Source organism: Enhydra lutris, unplaced genomic scaffold, assembly GCF_002288905.1.
Source record: "Enhydra lutris kenyoni isolate GAN:26980312 unplaced genomic scaffold, ASM228890v2 scaffoldscaffold4, whole genome shotgun sequence".
NCBI lineage: Eukaryota > Metazoa > Chordata > Mammalia > Carnivora > Mustelidae > Enhydra > Enhydra lutris.
In genome coordinates, this window is record NW_019154088.1 from 13,039,128 (window position 1) to 13,064,862 (window position 25,735).

Below are 25,735 nucleotides of genomic sequence, written 5' to 3' on the forward strand. Positions count from 1 at the left end.
TCATCTGAGGATCTCGTTAAAGGGCAGAATCTGATTCAGTAGGTTTGGGATGGGGCCTGAGATTCTGCATTTCCAACAAGCTCCCCAAGTACTGCTGTAGATCAAGAAAAACTATGAGTAACTGAGCTGTAGAAAGTCTCTTGAAAGACCATGTTTATAAAAGGTGTTTTTGTAGGAGCAGCGGGCTGGTTCAGTCAGAAGAGCCTGTGACTCTTGGTTCCCAGTCCTGAGTTCCAGCCCCACCATGGGTGTAGACAGTGCTTAAGTACATAAATAAATAAATAAATAAACTTAAAAAAAAAAAAAAAAGTGTATTTGTAGACTCCCTGAAAGGATACATAAGAAACAGAGAACTGTTGCTCCTAGAAAGAACTGAATGGCTGATCATTGTATATATTCTTTTATAACTTGAATTTTATACCAAGTACATGTATTACATATTCGAAAACAAATTAACAACTAAAGCAAAATAAAAACTTCTGAAGCTGCTCCCCTCTTAATACCCTTGCAGTGGAGCCCAGTGACCCAAAGGAAAGAGTGCAGTTTAGCCCATCTTAAACCCTTTGTTATAATCAGTTTACCTATTCAGTTTATCTCCGATTGTGCCCATCAGATCTGGGACCACAAGACTTCCTTCCACAGGAAATGCACTTGAACAAATCTCACGTGGTCTTTCAAACTCCAGATACCGAAGCACTTAAGCCAGGAAACCTTTCATGCATTCTGCCTCCCCCGCCCCCCTCCCCCGCCGTTAAAGTTACCTTTTTACATTTAACCTCATAATGCTTCTTTTTGTTGCAGTCATCACACTGTGTCGAAATTTTGTTTACATGTCTATCTTTGCTACTTGATTGTGCGCTCCTTGAGGACAAGGCTGGAGACTAGGCCTACCGCAGACTGAGTTCCGAAATTATTCTGCGAAAGAAGCATGTACTGGCCTCAAGGGGCTCACGGGAAGGGAAAATCCTCGAGTTCTGGGGCTCTCTTCGATCCCTTCGTGACTAACTCGAGGCAAACGTGCCAGGAGCTGAATTCGAGCACCCTGGCTAGGAAGACGGCCAAGAATGCGGCCCTGTCCACTCGCTCCTTCCCGGGCGCCGGGCCCACGTTAGCTTCCAGAGGGAGCTTCCCTCCGCCAGAGCGCGACGCCCCCTCCGAGGGTCCGGGCTGCCGGCCCACTGCCCCCACTGGCGGCCCTGGCGTCCACAGCCCGCTTCAGAGCGCAGCTTGGAAAGCTTGGGGGTCTCCTTGGTATCCGCCAACAGCCCCCGGCGGCGACCAAAGCGAACAGAGGGAGGGTGCACCCGACCGGTCGGGGCAGGGCTGGGGTTGGCAGGGGAGGGTGGCGAAGACAGGCGAGGGCCAAGCGCCAGGCAAGGGGACGCTTCCTCGCACTTACGTTTCCTCCCCGGAGCCCAGGCTGGGGCAGCCCTCCTCCTGACCGCTTCCTCTCTTCCCGCCCCATTACCTTCAGGACCACTACCTCCACGCCACGGAGTACTGTACGCTCGGTCTCACCCGCCCGCCCAACTCCCGCGCCGGCGATCGCATTCCACGCCCGGCTGTCGCCCGCTCGCACGTCGCTCCCACTCCTCCGTCGCCGCCGCCGCCGCAGCAGCACTCCGAGGGGGCGGGGCCTGGGCCTCGGCGCACAGTCAGCCACGGTCCCAGCCTGCCCCGCGCCGGCCAACGAGAGCAAAGCCAGTGACTCACCTCCGCCGCGCTAATTCCTCGGTAGCTCTCCCCTCACACACGCTCACACCCGGTTCGAGATGGCGGCGGCGGCAGCGGCGGGGGACTCTGATTCTTGGGGTGAGGAGAAGTTACGGGGCCAGGGCCTGGGCCGGCGCCGGCCTCAAGCCGAAGCAGGCACTAACGCGGCTCGCTCTCTTCCGTAGACGCGGACACGTTCTCCGTGGAAGACCCGGTGCGGAAGGTGGGGGGCGGCGGCACTGCCGGCGGGGACCGCTGGGAAGGCGAGGACGAGGACGAGGACGTCAAGGTGGGTGCGGGCCGGGGCTCCGGGCAGCGCGGGAGTGGACTGGCGCTGTCGCGGGCGGGGATGCCCGCCAACGGGCGGGCGGGTGGACTCTGGGCCCAGGGGCGCCGCCCGGGCCTGCGGGCTCTGGGTCCAGACGCGAGCGTAGGGTTCCCCGGTGCCCTTCTCTTCTCTGCTCGCCGGCCATATGGGCCGGAGTCGAGCGGCGTGGCCTTTTGGACTCATTGGCGAGGGCGGTGGCGGCCCCGGCCCCAGCGTTACTTTAAGGGTCTGCACCCAGGCCTGGATCCCACCCGCCAACTGGCGACGGGAGGTGACAGCCGCGGAAGGGCCAGGTCCACGTGCAAACTTCATGGGCTAGAGGCGCTCTCCAGAAGGATCTGGGAAATTGGGGATTGAGCCCCATGGTTTCTCCCATATGGAAAGTATTGCAACCCACCTGCCTTGTTGAGCTCAGACCTCCCTAGGGGCAGTAACTCATTTGTTTCCGAAAGCCCATTTGTAGAGTTTGTTCGAGTAGTTAGATGAATGAAATACTGTGGTTTAATTTCAGTCTTTTTTTTTTTTTTTTTAAACACAAGACAAATAGCAGCAGTGAAGTGAAATAACTTTAGGCTTCCCACCCCCACCCTGTGGTAAAAGGATGAACGAGTACTAAAATAGTCAGCGGCTAGTGGTCAGAAACCTAGGTAGTCCACACAGTGGTCTGGAAAACGGACAGTTGACAGAGTGAGTTACTTGTCTACATACGAAAGATGCCTAAGAAAATATTAGTTGGAGTAGACGAAGGGGCCAGTTTTTTTTCTCCCGTGCCTTGTTGATCTGAACCAGAATTACCTTTGTCGTTTTGTTTTTGAAGACTCCTGGGGACTCATCAAATGGCTTCAGATGACAGTATTACTAGTGCGTTCATTTTTTTAAGTAGCTAACAAACCTTTCAAGACCAAAATGTGAAGATTCTTTTTAACAGAACTCTCAAAATCTTTTATATTTGTGCAGATAAAGTTTTGTATGAATTGAGAAAATGATTTTTCTAGGCTTAAATGGCTTAGTGGATGTTTTACTTTCCTAACTTCTACACTTCAGTACATATTGGGAAACCCTATTAAGTCCTTCTTGGGTTGAAAAAATTTAAGCTAGATAATCACTATGAACTTATTACTACTTTTGTTTGGATTTTACCTTTTTCTCCTGAGTCTGATGAGGTGGATGTCCAATTTATGGAACAGCTTGAGGTTCAGGAATAATGTGAGCTTTGCAGACATTGGGAATGATAAATGAGTAGTACTCTTGTGAAGATACTTAGACAGTCTATTTACATGTTGTATAAACATGGGAATGAACTGTGTATCAGTCTCATTGCAAGATATTAGTTACCTCCTTATATTGTAGTGGCTTTTATGTTTTGAGCCTTCAGTTCAAATTTGTGCTTGCACTTTTTGTATTCTTACTGGATGCAGCTATTAGGACATCTGTTCTGGAAATTAGGAATACTTTAGCAAATGAGAAGAAAAGATTAGAGAAATCAGGAAAGAAGTACTAGAAAATGAAGTCTGAATGGAGTAGTCTGAAGTGATACCGTGAAGTAGCCTGCCAGAGATTATTGGATCTCAAGGGTGTCCAGTCCTGATAAATTTAATTCTGACCACTTGGAACTAAGAGATTTACAGGTTGTAAGAGACCGTAAAGGTCATCTTGTCCGCTCACTCTTTCAGTGCAGATTCTTTCTTTTATGCAGATATTTTACTGCTTTTACATAAACATTGAAGTTGGATCTTGGAGAAAAACTGAACTTGTCCATCTTATTTCTGAGTTGAAATGTTGGTTTATTTCTTTTGAATTTCTTCAAGATTCCCAGGTTATGGTATTCAAAGAATAGTTTGATTCCTGGGCTTCTCAATCAGACCGACCTGGGTGTATTTTACTGCCTTGATGTTTTCTCTGTTCTTGTTCATAAACACGTTTTTTAATCTTCCCTTTTAGTGTCCTAATCTAAATTTTCATTATAGGAGATAACTTCAGGGGGTTGTTTTGCTTATTTATTTATTTAGGCTAGGGGGAAGGGAGAGAGAAAATCTTAAGCAGGCTGTCCACGCCTAGTGTGGAGCCTGAGGTGGAGCTTGATCTCATGAACCCGAGATCGCGACCTGAGCCGAAATCGAGTCCAACACCAGCTCAGCCACCCAGGTGCCCCTGTTTTATACTTTATTTTACTTATTTATTTTTAAAGACTGTATTTATGTACTTGACAGAGATCACAAGTAGGCAGAGGCCAGCAGAGTGGGGGTGGGAAGCAGGCTCCCTGTTGAGCAGAGAGCCTGATGCGGGGCTTGATCCTAGGACCCTGGGATCATGACCTGAGCCAAAGGGAGAGGCTTTAACCCACTGAGCCACCCAGGTGCCCCTGTTTACACTTTAAATATTTTAATATGTCTAGTGTTAGCAGAATTACCTAGTACTTGGGAGGCACTCCATAAATGTTAATACTCTCTTCAAGATGCAGTCTTTTTTTTTTTTTTTTTTAAAGATTTTATTTATCTATTTGACAGACATAGATCACAAGCAGGCAGAAAGGCAGGCACAGAGAGAGGCAGAAGCAGGCTCCCTGCTGAGCAGAGAGCCCCATGTGGGACTCGATCCCAGGACTCTGAGATAACGACCCGAGCTGAAGGCAGAGGCTTAACCCACTGAGCCACCCGGGCGCCCCACAAGATGCAGTCTTGAAAAGAAACTAATTTTTCTGGCTAAAGGAAAATATGCTGGTTAGATCTGGTATCTGGGGGTTTATTTTGTGCCACATTTTGTGATTTCCTGAGCCAACTTCTCTCCATAAAGACTATTCACTCAGAAGTAAGTTCTCTCCATAGTAGCTATTTACTCAGAATTTTACTCAGAATGGGATGACTTTGGTTATCAAGCAAGTTTTTGCTTGCTTAGAGATTGCCAATCTAGAGTTCAATTTTGTCACTTTGGATGATAGTGAGTAATACCAAATTTCTGAATTATAGTGTTTTAGTACTTAATTCTTTAGTTAAGGATGTGGAAACAAGGCTTAGTTTTCATGAGATCAAATACTCATAACTTTTAAGTGTACGATGTATGAATTTTTTAAGTCTTCAAAGGTAAAATATGCAGAAACAGAATAAGTTCTTTAGTTTATGTCATCATCTAGTGTTTAACCTTTAATGATATAGATTTAATGTCATTTGTAATGTCCTGAGAAATGAAAAGAAAATTGAGGTCTTTGTTACAGTAATTTGCGTCAGTAGTTTACTGTCTTTCAGTAGACATTAAAACATTTTGCTGCCCTTGACTTCTCAAATAGGTGTCTGGTATTGACAGAAATGGATTTAGGTGAAACCATAGAATTGTTAATATTCATGAGGAGAGAAGCCTGTGCTTCTTCCCAGTTAAAAAGATGAGAACTAGGGGCCTCTGGCTGGCTTAGTCTGCAGAACATGCGACTCTTTAACTTAGGGTTGTAAGTTTGAGCCCCTTGTTGGTTGTAGAAATTACTTAAATCCTTTAAGAAAAAAAAAAAGGAAAAAAGAAAGATGAGAACTAGCCAACATACTCTCCTGTTAACATTTGCTTTATTTTACGTTTCTTACTGTCCTGATGTTATGCAGAGGTAGTGGGACAAATTGTTCACTTAGCATATTATCACAGCACTCCTTCCCCATTGCTGGAGTGATGTGCAGGATGTGTTGACTAATAAGGCAGTGAGTACCTATCCTTCGCGAGCAGGGACAACACAACTTTTACTCCGTTTTACTAGTTTCCGAGCATTTCATTATAGAATAGATTAAAAGTTGAATTTATTTAAGGTGTGTAGAATTGTTTTGAGGAGACTTCTGGCTGTGTTCAAACATCTCTGGCATTTGCTCCTGTAATGCTATTTTTTGAGAATGGACTTAGTTGAAAACTGCCTGTCTCATCCTATCCATTCAGCCATCTTTTAGGATCCTCTCCGGCTCAATAGCTTAAATCTACCAGAGTAGGGACATTTTTTTCAAAAACTGGAAATAGCTGTTCTCTCTACTTCAGAGAAATGGGAGATTATTGGAAAATACTCGGAAGGTGGGCATTTTGCCAGGAAATGGTATCTTGAAGTGTGTGTGTAACTTCTTATGAAAAATTCAAGCATAAAAAGAGGTAAAGAGAAGTTTAATAAACCCATGCACAATCTTATTTTTTCTGTTTTTCCACTCACTGTTCTCAACCAGATTATTTTGAGGTAAATCTCAGTTATATCATTTCAGTTCCCTGGTAGTTTTTATAAACTAGTAAGTTTTTAGTTAGATAGCATGTTTATTACTGGAAAATATTTACCTGATGTGTTTGTCATGCTGGATAACTGAAAATAAATAAGCCATTTGTTTATTGTTTAGTAACTTGATCTTGCTTTAGCCAAGCATTTAAAGTAGAATTGATTAATGAGAGTTCCAGATATGAGACACGTAGGCATTGAGGTGGAATTCAACTGAGTGCTGAGCCATAATACATAGTAAGATGTTAAAAACTTAATGAATTGAATTAAATGAAGTAGAATTTATTGAGGCAGGTACCTTGGCTTCTAGAAGCCAGCATACTTCTGAGATTATGGAATAACATTTGGGCTTCTTTTATTTATTTTATTTTTTTGAAGATTTTTACTTATTTATTTTACAGATCACAAGTAGGCAGAGAAGGCAGGGAAGCAGGCTCCCCGCTGAGCAGAGAGCCTGTTGCGGGGCTCGATCTCAGGACCCTGGGATCATGACCTGAGCCGAAGGCAGAGGCCTTAACCCACTGAGCCACCCAGGCGCCCCTGGGCTTCTTTTTAAAAACTGAATGTTTCTGGAAAGTCTACCCTTGCCAGAAGCCTGTTACAGAGTTCTGGGGCCTCTTAGAGCACGACAGTACAGCTTACAGAACATCAGTGAAAGGCTCTTTTCCTGCAAAAGGTTATTCTTTACCTAAACCAAACTACTTAAAGAAAAGTAAAGGAGTATGTGTTAATTAATGGATTCTTGCTGTGCAGCAAAAGAATTTTACCTTCCTTTGTAGCTACTTCTGTTTGATGATCTATAAATATATCTTGCTTAAGTTGGAAAGCATTTTCAGCCCTAAATGTGTTCTCTTACTGCATGTGACATTCTGTAGTTGTACATGATAAAAATGACAGATTAGCCGACTACTGGCTATATTATGAGGAATTTTTAAAAAGCAGGATTTAAAATTTTTGTTTTGTTTTCATTTCTAGTCCTGTTCAGTTGGGAAGCAGATTTTGTTTTTGTTGTTGTTTTAAAGATTGTATTTATTTATTTGACAGAGAGAGAGAGAGAGACAGTGAGAGAGGGAACACAAGCTGGGGGAGTGGGAGAAGGAGAAGCAGGCTTCCCACCTAGCAGGGATCTTGATGGGGGGTGGGGTTCTATCCCAGGACCCTGGGATCATGACCTGAGCAGAAAGCAGATGCTTAACGACTGAGCCACCCAGGCGCCCCGGGTAGCAGGTTTTAAACTTGAAAAGCAGTCAACTCTTTCAGAGAAATGGCTCAAATGATGTTGGGTGTGTATTGTAGAAGAGTATAGATAAGTAGTTTATAAACCGCCTCTGTTTTAAGGAAGCTAGCCATTTTACAAGAGCAACCTGGATGATTGTTTTAAAGACAAATTGAATATTATATTTAGCGGATTTATTACCTACCAAAAATAATTGGGTAAGGAATTTACTTGGTTATTGACAGGTAGTCTCTGGAACCAAATAGCCATTTAGAGCTTACTAAAGTACAGATTTAATCGCTACTTAAATGTGTTAATTTTAGTTGTTTCTTGAAGAACGTTTTTTGAATTTTATCTGAAGTTATTGTCAGGATTTACAAAGTCTGAGTGTTTATAGAAAATTGGGCAGATTTCGACATTCTACCTTACCTGTACTTTTTGGGCACTTGGCAAATTTTATAACTAAGAAAACAAAAACTTTTAAGTTCCTGGGGAAAACTGCCTGACCTGCTTTTAGGATTACTCTCTTTGGAAGGGTGACTAGCCTCTTTGTTAACATCATTATGCTCCCTTCTTTAGGGACTTGTCCCCGGTGTGGTAGAAACTTCAGGGAAGATTTGAGTACTCTGGGGTGAGGGTGCCAGGCAAGTCTTGCTTTCATGGTTCTTTTATGAATGCAGAAGCAGGTGTCATAGCTGTTCCCAGGACTCTGTAGGAACCAGCTTTAGCTTCTAAAATCCATTCTGCGGTGGAATTCCAGGTAGCCTCATTATGTCTACACTGATGGGACAGTTTAACTTGAACGTCTGGAATAAGGTTTATGCTTTGATGGGGAAATCAGGAACAGGGATAAAGGTGTGGTACATAGAGTTGGTATAAATGAGATACTGAGGGATCAGTGATATGGGTGGGGGTAATGTTTTACTGGGGGAGGGAACTGAGAAATGCTCCCCTGTTGGATCTGCTTCTCCATTTTTGGATGTCCTGGGATGGAGCTCCTCATTTTTAGCCATACTTCTCCCCTCTTAACCCCCTACTACCAGAGGCTGCTAGACGAGTTTCTTAAAATTAGTAGAAAATCATCACAGGCAATCTGAGGTAGGTAACTGATAGAATTGTAGCTGGGCATGATACCATATGCCATACCCTTCTCTTTGATGAGCTTTCCTACAGTTCCAGGGGGACTTATTCCAGAACTGATTGAAAGAACACATTTTGGTGGAGGAGAGACCTAAATCTCAGATAGTTATTGTATACTTTTCAGGGTTCAGGTAAGAAGTTATGTTTCTATGACACTTTAAAGGAACTTTTGTCCATTTAGAAGTGGTTCCTTAATTTTTTGGGGGGTTGGTTTGTTTGTTTTGGTTCTTTCATCCTTCATTATATTTCACTAAGATTTTGGGATAGCTGTCTCAGGGCCTTAATATTCTTATCTATAAAATAGGGATAGCACCACCTTATTTACAGAACTTTTGTTAGGGTTAACTGTTACTACATGTAAGGCCCTTTGCACAGTGCCTGGTGAAAAGTAAGCACTTGATAAATGCTTTATCATCATCATCATCATCATCATCACTGTTATTAGTAGAGAGAGGTGAGTATTTGAAGTCAGCAAATGGTCTTCCTGTCTGAAGACCCACTGACAGACCCAGCTTTCTGTATTCTGTGAAGATTAAAACAACAAAAAAACTCCTGGTGGTTAATTTTTATTTTTAGTTCTAGGGTTACTTTTGTACTGTGGTGTATTGATAACAAGCACTTAAGCAAACCGGTGAAATTACATAAACATTTGCTGTCTAATTTCTAATTGACGTATCTTAGATGTCCAAACAGTGACAAGCAGGTTTGCTTTCAGTCTGTTAACCTTGAATTGTAAGTTAAATTGCCAGGGTAAGGTGATTATGAAAATATTTTATTTTATTTTTTTTTAAGATTTTATTTATTTGTCAGAGAGAGAGAGAACACAAGCAGGGGGAGTGACAGGCAGAGGGAGAAGCACACTCCCCACTGACCAACTGAGCCTGATGCAGGACTCGATCCCAGGACCCTAGGATCATGACCTGAGCCAAAGGCAGACTCTTAACTGACTGAGCCACCCAGGGATCCCAAAATATTTTACTTTTCTACAAATTTCTTTCTACTCTGCTTGTAGACCACATGGCAGTCTTAACCAGGATTTTTTAGTTCTTTGGTGGATTTTTATTAAAATCAAGGCTTGGTTAGTTTAAATACCTAGACTGATTTAGATTATGACCTGTCTTGTTATAAAACAGAAGCTTGGTGTCATAGTTAGGCTCATTAGTCACCCTCTGTATCCTCCAGTCACATCAGGGCCTCTTGCTTTGCATCTGCAATCCTGTGGTTCAGCTTCAAATGGCATGTCATTTACATTTCAAATGGTAGTTGCTGAGACAATGGCCAGGCTACCTGTAGATTAAAGCCCTATCTAAATACAAGGCTGTGTCTGCCCCTAGTAAATTTAAACATTCCAAATCTGTGGAGCCTTTGGAAAATTGTTTGATAATCAGTTTATATTTAGTGGCTCTGTTAGGTGTAGAAAAGACAAGAGTATAGATCCACCTTAAAGTGCCCCACCCAAGTTAGGGAGTGGGTTCAAGAAGCTATTGATCAGCTCTTGACTGCTTTTAAATATTGGATTTAAATATTATATGGATTTAATTCATTAATCAGGGTTGTGTTGAATGAAATACTTGAAATAATTGAACCACTGCATTTGATTTGATTTTTTTTTAAGATTTTATTTATTTATTTGACAGACAGAGATCACAAGTAGTCAGAGAGGCAGGCAGAGAGAGAGAGAGAGAGAGAGAGAGAGGAAGGGAAGCAGGTTCCCTGCTGAGCAGAGAGCCCGATGCAGGGCTCAGTCCCAGGACCCTGGGATCATGACCTGAGTCAAAGGCAGAGGCTTTAACCCAGGCGCCCCAAACCACTGCATTTGAGAAAGTAAGGAATATAAAGTCCTTTTAGTTTTTTATTTAAAACAGCTGCAAATTACTTTAAGAGAAGTAGTTCTGGCTTGGTTATCTTGTATTTTGTTAACAGGGAAGGTTTTTTTATAGAATTAGACAAGATGATATAAAAGTTAATACAGAAAAACAAACATGCAGGAATGGCTAGGAAAATACTAAAAAGCCTGAAAATCTATAAGGGAGGGACTAGCCCTGGCCTATATAAAAACATACTATAATTAAAGTAAGGGAAGCAGTATGGTATTGGGGCATGAAGAGAAAATAGCCAGATGGGATAGAAAGCAGAAATAGACCAAGTACCTGTGAAAATTTACTACATGGCAAAGCACTGGACTCGGGTGGACTTTTTTTTTTTTTAAGATTTTATTTATTTATTTGACAGAGAGATCACAAGCAGGCAGAGAGAGAGTGGGGAGCAGGCTCCCTGCTGAGCAGAGAGCCTGATGTGGGGCTCAATCCCAGGACCCTAAGACCATGACCTGAGCCGAAGGCAGAGGCGTAACCCACTGAGCCACCTAGGCACCCTCAGGTGGACTTTTTAATAACCAAAGCTGTGACAGTTGGGTAACCATTTGGAAATAGAATAAGATCCATACTTCATACCACACAGAGAAAAAACTCCACATGGACCAGAGATCTTGTTGAAAAACAATGAAAGTGTATATATTCTAGAAGAAGCTGGCTTGAAATCCACAGGCAAGAAAAGATTAATAAATTTTACTGCATAAATACTGTGGGGTGCATATACTTCATGGGGAAACACTAGAGGTATTTCCGTAAAAGAAGAAGGTAATCATCATTATCGTTGCTACCATTCACAGTGTAAAAGAGTTTAGTGAGTGTAATTGGAGAAATCAGTTGTGGAGGCATAAGAATTGGTAAAGAAGTAGAGCATCTGGGTGGCCCAGTCGGTTGAGTGTCAAAGTCCTGGTTACAGCTCGGCTCATGATCTCTGGGTCATGGAATCTGGGGCTTCAGGCTCCGTGCTCAGTGGGGAGTCTGCTTGAGACTCTTTCTCTCCCCCCACCCCTGCTCTCTCTCTCTAATAAATAAATGTCTTTAAAAAAAAGAACTGGTGGGGCGCCTGGGTGGCTCAGTGGGTTAAGCCGCTGCCTTCGGCTCAGGTCATGATCTCAGGGTCCTGGGATCGAGGCCCACATCGGGCTCTCTGCTCAGCGGGGAGCCTGCTTCCCTCTCTCTCTCTGCCTACCTCTCCGTCTACTTGTGATCTCTGTCTGTCAAATAAATAAATAAAATCTTCAAAAAAAAAAAAAAATTATTAAAAAAAAAAAAAAAAAAGAACTGGTAAAGAAGTAAAGCTATTCTCATTTGCAGATGATATGTAGTACCCTTGGAAAACCCTAGGGAATCAATGAAAAGTGATAAATGAATTTTAAAAAATTCAAATATAAGGTAGCAGGATATAAAATTAACATATAAAAGTCAATCATATATACAAATAATAACCAGTTAGAGGACATAACAGGAAAAACCCGTATTTACAGTAGGAACGCAGAAATTTTTAAGAATGTACCTAAAGAGAAATTCACAAATCTTCTAAGAGAGAAACTTTATTTTTTTTAAAAGATTTATTTATTTGAGACAGAAAGCATGGGCAGAGGAGAGGGAGAAGGAGGCTCCCCACTGAGCAGAGAGCCTGCTGACCCAGAGCTCGACCCTGGGATCATGACCCTTCCATGCACCCCTAAGAGAGAAACTTTAAAACAAGTAAACTTGAACAAATGGAAAGGCAGACCTTTTCCTTGGCTAGGGTAGCTCAACATCATGATGTCTGTTCTCCCAACATTAATTTATAATTTTAATGCAATACCAAAAAAATTCTAATAAGCTTGTTTCCGTGGAGTTAGAAAAGTTGATAATAATGTGCACACGGAAAAAAGTAAACATGCGAGAATTATTAATAGAGGTCCTTTTCTTTAGGATAACTGGGATGATGATGATGATGAAAAAAAAGAGGAAGCAGAAGTAAAACCAGGTGAGCCACTGGGGTTCTTTCATTTTTGGTTTTTAGTCTTGGTGAGCGTTTAGTGCTTATGTTAAGATACATGATGGAATGGTCACAAAACTGAAAATTTTGGTGTTAAGAAACCCAAACATCCTTCTGTTCTCCCTTTATTCTCTTCTCCCATTTCTTCTCTCCCTCAAATCATAATCAGATTGGATCCTGCCTGCCGCTTTCTGTTTGAGTGCTGCTGTTAGGAGAGAGTAGAGGGTGTGGCCTCATATTTTAATGATTTAAATTCTGCTGAAAGTGCTGGAGAAATATGAAGGGAGGTGTTTGGGACTTAAGGATCAGATCAGAGAAGAGAAAGGAAGAGTCCCAGAACTTTCCCATTCTTATTTGCCTGTAAATCACGAACTGGGAGAAGTTGGTCTCTTGAAGTATACAAGTGTTAGATGTCTGTCTCATCCATAAACTGGAAAATATTCAGGGTAACTGATTAAAACATTTCTTTCAGAAGTAAAAGTTTCAGAAAAGAAAAAAATAGCAGAGAAAATAAAAGAGAAAGAACGGCAACAGAAGAAAAGGCAAGAAGAAATTAAAAAGAGGGTAAGTACCATTTATTTCCTGCAATACAGAATTCTCACATCAGTAGTGGTACAGTGTCTTAACGTACAGCAAATATTACCTGGCAATCTGAAGGGCTTTGTAAAGACTGTTAATGGACACTGTCAGGTAAGTGAATCCCCAAACTGAATTTGTGGTTTTTGCAAAAAGCTAACCCAGAAGTTTTATGTATTAGAATGCCTTTTAAGTTTCCACAAACATTTGGGACAGTCATGATTGTGTAGTACCACAGTCAGTGATTTTTGCCAGTGCCTGCAGTTCTTACTACTTGTGATTAGTCTTTATTTGTGGTGTACATATTGAGTGAAATACAGAAAGTATCCATTTCTCTGCCATGTACCATATGGTGTTTTTGTTCCTGATTATTTGGAGGACGATCAGGAATACTGTATTAATTTTTTTAATAGAAAATACATTTACATGATTAAAAAAACAATGGTAAGAAGAACTCCCAACTCTTCATTTATTTATCCTGTTTTTCTCCCTCTATCCCTTAAGTGATTTCGGTTTCTTACATCACTGAGGTATCTTTATGTATTTGGATATTCCTATATATTCTTATTCCTTGCTTTTTAAAAAAATTAACATATAATGTATTATTTGTTTCAGGGGTGCAGGTCTGATTCATCAGTCTTAACACATTTCACAGTGCTCACTATAGGACATTCCCTCCCCAGTGCCCATCACCCAGCCACCCCATTATTCCATACTTTTCTTAAGTTTTTAAAAATTTTTATAGTTTTCACCTTACTTTATTTATCATTTAATGTATTTAATCTTTTCATATCAGATTATAGAGTTTTTTATTTTTTTCTTGGCTTTTCATTCAGAAAAATTTCAAACATAGAAATAGAGAAAGTGAATAATCTTATGTGTCACCTAAGTTTAACAGTTGCTGATATTTGCCATATTTGCCTCATTAACTCTTTTTGTTATTAAAATGTAATCGAGGGGCATCTGGGTGGCCAGTCGTTGGGTGTCTGCCTTCAGCTTGGGTCATGATCCCAGGGTCCTGGGAGCTCCCTCCTTGGTAGGAAGCCTGCTTCTCCCTCTTCCACTCCCCCTGCTTGTGTTCCCTCCCTTGCTGTGTCTCACTCTGTCAAATAAATAAAATCTCTTTTAAAAATGTAATCAAGGGACACCTGGGTGGCTCAGTTGGTTGGACGACTGCCTTCGGCTCAGGTCATGATCCTGGAGTCCCTGGATCGAGTCCCGCATCGGGCTCCCAGCTCCATGGGGAGTCTGCTTCTCTCTCTGACCTTCTCCTCGCTCATGTGCTCTCTCTCAAATAAATAAATAAAATCTTTAAAAAAAATGTAATCAAGTACATAACAGACATTTTGCATTTTATCTTGAAATACTTTAGTATGCATCTCTGAAAGAGCAAAGCTATTTCTCACATGATTACATACCTAATAAAGTGAACTGTAATTTTTTAACATCCTCTAGTATTCAGTTTGCATGCATTTTTCTGATTGTCTCCAAATGTCTTTTATGTATGGTTTGTTCAGACAAGGACCTTGCATTACATGAGTTAACACATCCTAAGTCTCTGGAATGTCTCTCTCTCTTTAAAATGACATTGCATTATTGAAGAGAGGAGCCCAGTTGTCTTATAAAACATCCCACCTTCTTGATTTGATTGCTTATAGTCTAATTATAGTCAGTTTCCTGTAACTTGGCAGATAAGTCTAAAAGTTGAATTGGATTCAGATTAAACATTTTTAGTTGGAATCCTTGAGAGGTCATGCTGTGTGCTTCATATTGCATCACATCACACCAGGAGTCACATAATGTCTGTCCTATTATTAGCGATGCTAAAATTGATTACTCGGTTAAGGTGGTAACATCCTTCTATTATAAACTTAGATATCCTTGCAAGTTATCCAGTTTGACGTTAGCCTCTCACCCATTTGATTAGTATTAGTGATGATTGTTGTCTAGTGTTATTAGGGATTGCAGAATGGTGATTTTTCTCATCCTATGATTTCTCTTCCATTTATTACTGGCTGGCTTCACCCCCGCCCCCAAGAAGGAAAAAGTAAGAAACTGTGTTGTTTGGTTACTTTGGATATGGTTTTTGCTGGAAGAGTAAAAGCTTAATTGTTTTAATTACCAATTTTTCAGACTAAGGAGGTTGTGTAAAAATACTTCAGATGCTGAAAAATGAGGGATTTTTGTGGGTTTCTTCTTTTTCTTCTTCTTCTTTTTTTTTTTTTAAGATTTTATTTATTTATTTGAGAGGGAGAGAGGGAGGGAGAATGAGAGGAGAGGTAAGCGGGAGAAGAAGCAGATTCCTTGCTGAGCAGGAAGCCCGATGTGGGACTTGATCCCGGGACTCTAGGATCATGACCTGAGCCGAAGGCGTTCCTTTAGCCAACTGAGCCACTCAGGCACCCTGTCAGTTTCTTTTTGAGTAAATTTGTGGATCTATAGGTTTTTATAAATTCATTGTTTTACTCAGATACAGTAATTATTTTTTTGATGCTCAAATTGTCCCAAGCTTTATCCAGTAGGAAACCCTTTAAGTTGTTGAAACTTCATCTTTTTGACAGAATCTTTGAAAACTTACTTGCTTTCTGACAGTAAGAAGTGTTGGGCTCACCTGGTAAACTCTCTTCTTTAGGCCTGGAATCAGCTACTACTTTTATGGTTCTTTTTAGTTGGAAATGATATTAAGTGGCCAAATCTAGTTGCTAGTAGGACTCACTGAGGTGGCTTTCTAGACCCTTTTTTATGGGTGAAGCTAGGAAGTTCATAAATGTACATGAGAGTGTGTGTGTATATGTGTTGTGTGTGTAAGCATTAGTTCATATTGATGTTTTCTCTTATTCTGAAAATACTGGTTTCTGATAATGTTAACATAATTTTTATTAGCTTTTCTACAATACCAGTAATACTAACAATGTAAAGCTACTGAATCAAGTTTAGGATTTCCTTGCAGTTCTTTTTGGGCTTAGAATATTTCCTACTAAGGATGTAGAATTAGGTCCTGGGTTCTAAAGTCATTAGTATTATTTTCCCTGTATATTTTGATATATATTTTAGAGTCATTTTGTTTCCATTTTTAAGGTTTTCTTTTCAATTTAACTTTATCCTTTAAACATGAAATGTGTTCAGAAGTCAAAACTATACCGAAATGATACGCTCAGAAAAGTCTCAGACATCCATTCTTATTCTATCCTCTTTATCCTGTTCCCTGACACTTCCTATAAGAAACCATTTTTATTAGTTTTTGGTTTATTTATCCTTTTTTTTTTTTTTTTTGGTAGCTGTATGGTATTCCATTGCCTCAATGCACCATATTTTATTTGACCAGTCTTCGAGTGATGGGACAGCTAGATTTTTTTCCTCCTAGTCCTTTACTTGATTAACAGTACTTCCATGAATAACCTTATGTGTTTGTCATTTCTGATGGGTGTAGTCACATTTGCAGGATAAATTCCCAAATGAGAGATTGCTGGGTCAAAGGGCAAATCATACTGTGGTCTTGATAAATGTTCCCAGATTGTCCTGTGTATGGCATTGTACCAGTTTGCATTTGCCATTGACAGTGTATGAGAGTGCCTGCATCCCCCAGTTAAGAACATTTTAGGTACTTTTTAATAATTTGTATTTGTGTATCTAAATATATCCACAGGTGTGTTTCTATGATCAGAAGAAGTAATAGAATCTTATAACTCAGTCTAAGAAGCCATCTTGATTAGGTCTTTCTTGGTCATTGAAATTAAGATTTATACTTTTTTTGAAAATATTTTATTTATTTATTTGTCAGATAGAGAGAGAGAGAGCAAACATAGGCAGAGGCAGAGAGTGAAGCAGGCTTCCCTGCTGAGCAAGGAGCCCAATGCAGGACTCGATCCCAGGACTCTGGGGTCATGACCTGAGCTGTAGGCAGTGACTTAACCGACAGAGCCACCCAGGCATCCCTGTACTTCTTTTTTGTATCTTGGTATTAGTCTCCAACATAAAGGAACCTTAGATAGTTTGTCTTAGGTCAAGTATTAAGATATGTTCAGTTTTGATGCAGGAAATACTTAATGATGTCCAGATCTACGAAGATGGTTAAGTCAACGATATTTCCGAGAAATAGTCTGAGATTTCTTTAACTTGGCATAATGACATTTCTTATTTCATCTTCTTCATGAGAAACAAAATCCTGTGTATTATAGAAGTGGACTTCTGAATCAGAATCTTGTAAACTGCACGGACATGGATGACCACAAATGGCACAAGCTCCCTCTGCTTTGTTCCCACTTCAGTAAATACTGTCACAGATTTTCCCTCATAGTAAAATGCATTTGTTGTAGGCAACATCATAGCATAAAGAAATGATACTCACCAAAACATTAACTAGCATCTCAGAGGACTAGGACTGGGAAATAAGCAGTAAGTTGTATTGTATGTGTTTAAATTTGTTAATAAATGATAATATGTTACTTTTTTTTTTTTTTAATTTTATTCATTTATGTGAGAGAAAGCACATGAGCGGAGGTGCGGGGGGAGAAGCAGAGGGAGAGGGAGAAAGACTCACCACTGAGTGGGGAGCCCGACAGGGAACTCATCCCATCTGAGATGAAGGCAGACACTTAACCAGCTGAGCCACCCAGGCGCCAGATAATGTTACTTTTATAATAGTAACAACAGGAAAAGATAAATTCTTTTTACGATTCATTGAAAAAAGAACTTTTTTTTTTTTTTTATTTGACAGCGAGAGATCACAGTAGGCAGAGAGGCAGGCAGAGAGAGAGGAGGAATCAGGCTTCCCCCCAAGCAGAGAGCCCGATGTGGGGCTCGATCCCAGGACCCTGGGATCATGACCTGAGCCGAAGGCAGAGGCTTCAACCCACTGAGCCACCCAGGTGCCCCGAAAAAAGAACATTTTTTATGTCTGCGTGGTACGGTTGACCTTTGAACAATATGAGGGTTAAGGGTGCTGACTCCCTGCACAGTTGAAAATCCACATACAACTTTTGACTCCCCCAAAACTTAACTACTAATAGCTTACTGTTGACGTAAATAGCACATAATTTTGTGATTGTGTGTATTATATACTGTATTCTTACAATAAAGTAAACTAGAGGGGGGAAAACGTTACTACATCATAAAGAGGGGGCATCTGGGTGGTATAGTTGGTTAAGTGTCTGACTGGACTCTTAGTTTCAGCTCAGGTCATGATCTCAGGGTCATGAGATCCAGCCCTGTGTCGGGCTCCACACTGAGCACTGAGTGTACTTCAGATTCTCTCTTCTTATGCCCCTCCTGTTTGTTCTCTCTCTCAAATAAATAAATAAATCTTTTTAAAAAAATCATAAAGAGAAAATGCATTTAATAGGCTATACTTATAAAAAAAATTGTGACTAAGTGAACCCATGCAGTTCAAGCCTTTGTTATTCAAGGGGTCATCTGTATTGTCATATTTTATTTAATACTTTATTTAACTTTTCTGTTGTTGAACATCTGGGTTGTCTCTAGATGTATTTGAAATTATAGGTAATGCTCCATTGGACCTCCTTGTGGCTAAATGTTTGTGTGCATCTTTGGTTTCTTAAGATAAATAACTAGAAGTGGAATTATTTGATTCCATATAAATCATATAAAAGTATTTTAAGACTTCATACATATTTCCAAGTTGCCCTAGAAAGGTTGTTTCAAAATGTGGTCTTTAGCAGAAGAATATGAAAATGCAATCTTTCCCTTTTCTATAGTCTCAATTCCATATTTTTTCAAAAGGCTATTTTGGAAATAAACCCATTCTCTCACATTACCAGCTGTGTTAACCTTCTGTTACTATGGACAGGTTGCTTAACCTCTCTGCGCCTAGTATTTTATTTCATGTAAAATCAGGGTAAGAATATCTAAAGTATTGGGGTGCCTGGGTGGCACAGTTGCTTAAGCATCTGACTCTTGGCTTCAGCTCAGGTCGTGATCTCAGAGTCGTGGGATTGAGCCCCATGTCGGGCTCTCACTTATCATGGAGTCTGCTTGAGATTCTCTCCCTTTGCGCCTCGTGCTTGCTTGTTCTTTCTCAAATAAATAAATGTTTTTTTAAAAAGAGATTTTATTTATTTATTTGATAGAGATCACAAGTAGGCAGAGAGGCAAGCAGAGAGAGAGGAGGGGAAGCAGGCTCCCTGCTGAGCAGAGAGCCCGATGCGGGGCTCGATCCCAGGACCTTGGGATCATCACCTGAGCTGAAGGCAGAGGCTTTAACCCACTGAGCCACCCAGGCGCCCCTCAAATAAATAAATCTTAAAAAGAAATATCTAAAGTGTCTAGAAGGATGCCTGAAATACAATAAACACTTTATAAGTGTTTGCTATTATTTATATGTGTTTATAAAAAAAATTCACACAATACAAAAGTGTACTGGTCCTTTATAATGCCCGCTGTTTTAAAACTTCCTTTCTGTCTTAATTTTAGTTAGAAGAACCTGAAGAACCTAAAGTGCTAACACCAGAAGAACAATTAGCAGATAAACTGCGACTAAAGAAATTACAGGAAGAATCAGACCTTGAATTAGCAAAAGAAACTTTTGGTAAGTGCTGGTGATTGCAGTGAAGTATTGAAGTTCCAGGTGAATAATGTGGAAATGTTACCAAATACTAAAATTTAGAAAGTATATACTTTTTTGAAATAATAATATTGGCTTAGATATTAGAAAGTAGTTTTTAATGTTTATATTTGAGATTTCATTGCTTAAGGTAGAGTGAGATACATGTTCAGATTTTTGAAAAATTGTTTTGAGTATCAAGTAAAAGATTATTAAGATAAGTCATTGGACCCAAATAGAGTATACTACTGCTTTAAATATATTTATCAGCTGGATGAAATTTGGATGAAATGTGAGGCTTGTAGCTTTGTGGTTTAAATTTCGAACTGACTATAGGGCTGTGCCTTTGCTCAGGGTCATTTCTTTCTGTGACCCTTCTTGGCCCTCACCATGCCCTGTCTTTGGAGGGCTTCCATTTCTTTGTGCCACCCTTGCAGCTGTGGTTGGTACATGAGATAAAAGATACTTTAGGGTCTTGTGCCCAGTTGAGTTCAGAGTGCTAGGGGTAAAGGGTATAGTAAGAAACATGGCCAAAGAAACAGATAAAAGCTCTCATTTTGTTTAAGCTCATTGTTGTCGTTACCTATTGAGTACTTTTCAGAGTAGATCATGTTGAAACATTAAATAACTTTGAAATTGAAACCTAGAGCTAAGAAGGATATAGTTATCTTGATTTTTACCCCCTCCTTCCTCTTTTTTAAAATGGATCAAGCAGGCTATAATGATCCTTCTCCTTTCTGCGGGAGGTGTGATTTTTCTCTCCATGAGTTGCCAGCAATCTCGGAGGAGTGGCTGTGATGCTCCTGTACTCTGGTGTGTGCTCAGCATGTCTTAGCTGCACTCATCTCATTACAGAGGGCGTTGCAGCTATTATCCAGTGTCTTCATAGGATGGTAATAAGCCACCCATATGTTTATTAAAGAGAAGAGTTTACCTGGTACCCATAAATTCTAATATGGGACCACAATTATAGATTAAAAGGCAAAAATATGCATTCATACAGGCATCATTTGGTTAATAGGGTTTTAATGTTGTGTTTCTCATGCTGAAATACTGAATCAGTGATATTGTTAACAACTAATTCGCTTTACTGTTGAGGAGGATATAGAATGTACTGTCTCTTAGCCTAGAATCCTTTTAGGCCAGATTTATTTTTCCTTTGGGATTTAACACATGGTTTACCCCTGCTTTGCCTCTGGAGTCAGTTAGCTGGATACTTTCACGGGAACCATCTTTAATTTTTTTGCATTTTCCTTCTCTCTGCACTTTCCTGTGGGCTCTTCTTGGACCTATGCTTTAAGAGCATCCCTTTTGTGCCAAGGACTCCTTTGGTGGTCTGCTAAAGACTATGGGTCTGTTCTTAATATGTTTTTAAATGCATAAAATAAAATACATAGGGCTTTACTTAGTGAGGAAGCCTACTGAAATAGGTATCAAAATATTAAAATAACTTGAGATACAGTAAGAATGTGCTTCTTTATTAATGCATTAACTAAGAGCCAGTGTCAGCTCTAATAGTAATATAATTTGAAAACATTATTTCAGGATAACTACACCTGTAATGTGATATGAAAATACCTGATCTTTTATTGGTAACAGGTTTTGCTAAGATCACTGTGAATCGTTGCCTATAATCAAAATGAAAGGAAATGCTAAATTAGAGGTTAGTGAAAATAAAGCTATAAATTTTTTCTGATCCAAATTCACATACCTCCTGATTGCTGTCCAAGGACTCCAGTGGACCTATGTTAAGAACCTGTGCTTTAGCATGAAGTAACAGGGTAGTTCAGCTATCTAGTTGGTTTATAAATGTGAAAAAAAACCATTTCTGATATTTTTAGTGCTTCCTCTTCTCCTGCAGGTGTTAATAATACTGTTTATGGAATAGATGCAATGAACCCATCTTCAAGAGATGACTTCACAGAGTTTGGAAAGTTACTAAAAGATAAAATTACACAATATGAAAAGTCACTATATTATGCCAGTTTTTTGGAAGCTTTAGTTCGAGATGTGTGTATTTCATGTAAGTAATTCTAATCTCTATCTTTGTGGGTGGATTTTAGGAAGGAAGGGCACATCATACTCAGGAGGATGGAGGTTGACTATTTTTTTGCATTCTATAATAAATGTAGGATTGATTTTTAGAAGTTACCTTGGGAATGTTCTGCAAAAAGCATGAGTGGTTTTGTTTTTTGAGGCGGCCCTCTTCATGTTTTTAAAATGGCTTCCCAAAAGGGACATCTGAGCTTTGCTGACCCAGCAGCTAACAAAATACTAGCTTCTTCTTTTATCTAATTATATCTTAAAGGGACTCAGAAGTATCTTTTGGGGAAAATGATCCCTGAGTGTATGGAATTTTAGACCTGAGGGAGACCACAGCAAATGTCTTTTCCTTTTACAAACAAGGAAGCCTGTGACTTGGTTTAAGTTGCTTAACAGAGCTGGTCCCTATTCTTTGGGTCCATTGGTGTGGTGTCATGCCCTGAGAGTCCTACATTTCAGAGGCAGGGTGTGTGGGAGTTAAAAACCAGGGGTGGAGTGACACTAGTGTGGAAGGGACTGTTTTTGCTGGTATTTGCTGTGGTTAAGATTGAGAAAAAGGAATTCTACACAGTGAACTTTAAACTGGGTTTTACTTGAGAAATCTTTATCACACTGGAGGTTCTGAACTTGATCAGTGATATACCCATGGCTGGTATTTTATTTGCATGTACTTTTTCCCCCCCCTATTTTTGAAGGTGCTCTCAAATGAAAACTGAAACACTTTTTTGGTAGCTGAAAACTGGTATGTTTCCCAGCTTGATATTTCTCTAAGGATGGAAGGATGTGTTGTCCTGTAAACAGGCTTGTCTCCAGTGGGACACTGAGATCTCTGAGGCGCCTACTATTTTCATTCTAGTTCCTCTGGTTGAAAATGGAGACCCCAAGGGGTAGAGAGTTGTCATTTGTAGTTTTAAGACTCGTTCCACCTTCATTTAGCCACTCCTTACTGCGCATTTGAGGACTTGTTGTGGAAAGGCATGGTAATCTTCTATATGGTCTCCCCACCCCCAATTCATGTGCGTAGATTGAGTAAGGAAGTATGGTAGGGAGCGCTGTGAGCTCTGAAGACATTCTTCCTTTCTCTGAATAATGGTGTCTTGGTTATTACAGGTTATTATAAAGAAATTTAAGTAGTTCTGATTTGTGGGCCTAACCATAGACTGAATGATTCTTTACTGTCTTACATTTAACAGGACAAATTCATAGGCTTTCCAAAGTTACTGAAATTAATCATGGCCAAATTAGATCTGGTATTCCTTTTTTTTTTTTTCCCTTAGTGGAAATTGATGACTTGAAAAAGATTACCAATTCACTGACTGTGCTTTGCAGTGAAAAACAAAAGCAAGAAAAGGTAAGAACAAGCATGCAGAGGAAATGCATATTCCAGGAGGACGGGGATGTAGGCATAATATTCTGAAAAGTGTAGTAGGAGCCTGAACTAAAGCTTTATGTTGGAACAGAGGAGTGAGTGCCATTACCATCCTCTTGTTTACAGACACGTTCATGGTTTTCTTTTGGGAATTAATAGAAATTGCCCAGGGTTAGGGTCTGGGATCTCCCTTTGAGAACTAAAGCTTTTTGGTACCAGAGGCTTTGTTTGGTATCTGAGGGTTTCTGTACCAGAAAAGATACTCCCAGTAGGTAGGCTCATAAATTCACTCTCTTTTGTCTTTAGCAAAGCAAAGCCAAAAAGAAGAAGAAAGGTGTGGTCCCTGGAGGGGGATTAAAGGCTACCATGAAAGACGATCTGGCAGATTACGGTGGCTATGATGGAGGATATGTACAAGATTATGAAGACTTCATGTGACATTTTCTCTTCTCCTGGTGTCTTCTTTCTGTTGCCCACAATCCCTTCAACATGTAGCACAACTTCCTTTCCTTTCAGTTCTGCCAAATGCTACAATCAGAAGTGCAGTATCTTTTGTGCTGGTTATTTAACCCCTTGACACTTAGGTGCTAATGTGCGAATGAGGGAACTTGGATCTTGCTGCCAAGGGGTTAAAATTGGGAACCTCAGTTGCTACTAAATCATAGTTTAAAAAAGAAAAAAAAAAACCACAAAAACCTAATAATGTTGTCATTGTTGCTCTCTGATTCCATAGCAGCAGTCACTGAATTGGAAACAAAGGTTGCAACATGACAAAAATTGTGTAGTATTTACCAGCACCATTCAGTAATACAGCCTTAACCATACCTCCTTGAACTACTTCATAACTTGTCAAGAAAAGCAGTTTGCGGCAAGGGCATGTGGTGTGCACCTAGTATTAAAATTGCTTTGTCTTAAAATTGAGCGTGAGGATATTAAAAAAAATACATTGTGAAGAAGACTGCTTATCTCAGAGTGAAGATGCAACAGCTGAAAAGCACTAGCTTGATATTTAAAAATTAAATGACCAAACCCTCCAACTTTGAAGCTGAAGAAGGTAAACCTCTCCATTATTGCACTGCATTACAACTTGTGGAATCTCTGGAATGCATAGACTGTCTAGTTCCTATTTATCAGACTGTTCTACGGATGGAGTGCTTCAGTTGGGGGAGGGAAGCTCTTTACCTGTTTTATTTCCCTGATTTAAGTGACAATTCTCCTTTGTTCTCTTAGGCTGCAGTGGAATAACTTTAACAGGGTTTTGGCATTTCCTTTCCTTTATAAAACATGCTCAGCAAACTGCACCAGTTGACTACAGTTTGGTAAATTGTTATGTTAACAATTATGACATCTGCAATGTTTTATAAAAGCAACTAATTTAATAAAATCACTATTGTGAGGACTTAAGTTTTGTGTTAACTCCCAAGAGATAGTTTTCGAGGGTATAGAACCCAGCTCTTGGGACTAGAGCTCTCTGTATATTTAGTAAATGCCTAACGAGCAGTTACGGCTTTAAGACAAAAATGATGTGCCAGGCCCTGAATAGTGTCACCCTAGAGCAACAGAGGTATAGGGCTGCCTTCCTCTTATTTATTTGGGCAAATTAGTAACTAGAAGAGCTTATTTATTTGAAGTAATTGAGCTTGTTACTCAGGTTATGGCTGTAAGCACAGATTGGGTGATCTTTATTATATATTTTCTGTTAAACAATTTAACCAAATTTGTGGTTGGAGTCTTTTTTGAAATCACCAGAGAATCAAAAGCAGGGGCAGAACAAAAAGATGTTTTAAATTTCTCTTAAATAGGAATTAGCAACCTCAATCAAAGCTCTGTTAGACTACTGAGTGTAAGAAAGGACCATCTGAGTGATCTGAGGAGTTAACAGAAAGCAGTGACTACACAGCAATAATTACAGCAAATAAAGATTATTTTAAGGCAGACAAGGGCTAAGATTTCCTTGGCAGTAATAATGACATACAGTGAATTTAAAATCTATTTTATTACAGAGATCAGTTTCTAACAAATGAAAATGTATCATCTGTTCCTTAACTGTGTAAATAATATTAAATTCCTTTGAAACTGGAATCTGCAGGCACAGGTATTCTTTAATCAATATTGTATCTCTAAATAGAAGCCAGACTTCAGGAAGATGGAGCTCTTGATCTTAATACCAATATCTATATAAAGTGGTATAGAGAAACAATCACTTTTAAATAATTTCCTTGTGAAAATTCTCTCATTCTTTACCCACTATTCACAAAGGACTGGTTATGGTCAGTCCTGGGGTTTTACAACTTGAAAACAAATATCCCCAATGCATTATCTTACTCTGATCACAAACATCTGTCAGTACCTCATCTCAGTACCAGAAAACAGGCGCCTAGGACATCTCGACAATAACCACCCACCTGTCCTCTGAATCCACCTAACCTGCTAGCATGTCCTTCAGACAGCAGCCAGTCTGAGGGTCCTTCAGCAGCACATTTACAATGTCAAAAAATTTGTGTTCGTATGCGAGCCTGTAATATAGGTAGACATCTTCACAGTATGTGAGTAACTTCTTCAGGTTTTTCACAGCTGTGTCAGCCACTTGATGTTGTTTGTATCTAGACGAACATAAGAACGTACGGGTTAGAATCCTGCATTTGGAGTGAGTCCTGTCACTGACACAGCTACTTAGAGAGGATCCTGGAATTTGAGAAATTATT

General features: G+C 40.0%; 2 protein-coding genes across 3 annotated transcripts in view; one reads left to right on the forward strand and one right to left on the reverse strand.

The window, feature by feature from the left end:
• Nucleotides 1-1,667: 1,667 nt before the first annotated feature.
• On the forward strand, nucleotides 1,668-25,106 carry LOC111140647 (eukaryotic translation initiation factor 3 subunit J). The gene is made up of 8 exons (XM_022492846.1): nucleotides 1,668-1,812; nucleotides 1,899-2,002; nucleotides 12,417-12,471; nucleotides 12,956-13,047; nucleotides 19,489-19,603; nucleotides 21,480-21,641; nucleotides 22,939-23,012; nucleotides 23,337-25,106. Exons 1-8 carry the CDS (start codon nucleotides 1,773-1,775, stop codon nucleotides 23,466-23,468), a joined length of 774 nt encoding a protein of 257 aa, XP_022348554.1. The 5' UTR covers nucleotides 1,668-1,772; the 3' UTR covers nucleotides 23,469-25,106.
• The window catches only part of LOC111140645 (SPG11, spatacsin vesicle trafficking associated), an 84,846-nt gene continuing 84,214 nt past the window's right edge, over nucleotides 25,104-25,735 (reverse strand). For both annotated transcript variants that reach the window (XM_022492845.1, XM_022492844.1), the window contains one exon: nucleotides 25,104-25,633. In XM_022492845.1, coding sequence (XP_022348553.1) covers nucleotides 25,453-25,633 — 181 coding nt within the window. In that variant the 3' untranslated portion in view covers nucleotides 25,104-25,452. The remainder of the gene's footprint in view (nucleotides 25,634-25,735) is intronic.

Bases quoted from the DNA above. Each gene is read 5' to 3' on its own strand.
- LOC111140647 (XM_022492846.1), top strand. From the start codon at position 1,773: ATGGCGGCGGCGGCAGCGGCGGGGGACTCTGATTCTTGGG. The intron at 2,003-12,416 runs GTGGGTGCGGGC...CCTTTTCTTTAG, and splicing joins ACGAGGACGAGGACGTCAAG to GATAACTGGGATGATGATGA. The intron at 23,013-23,336 runs GTAAGAACAAGC...TTTTGTCTTTAG, and splicing joins AAAAACAAAAGCAAGAAAAG to CAAAGCAAAGCCAAAAAGAA.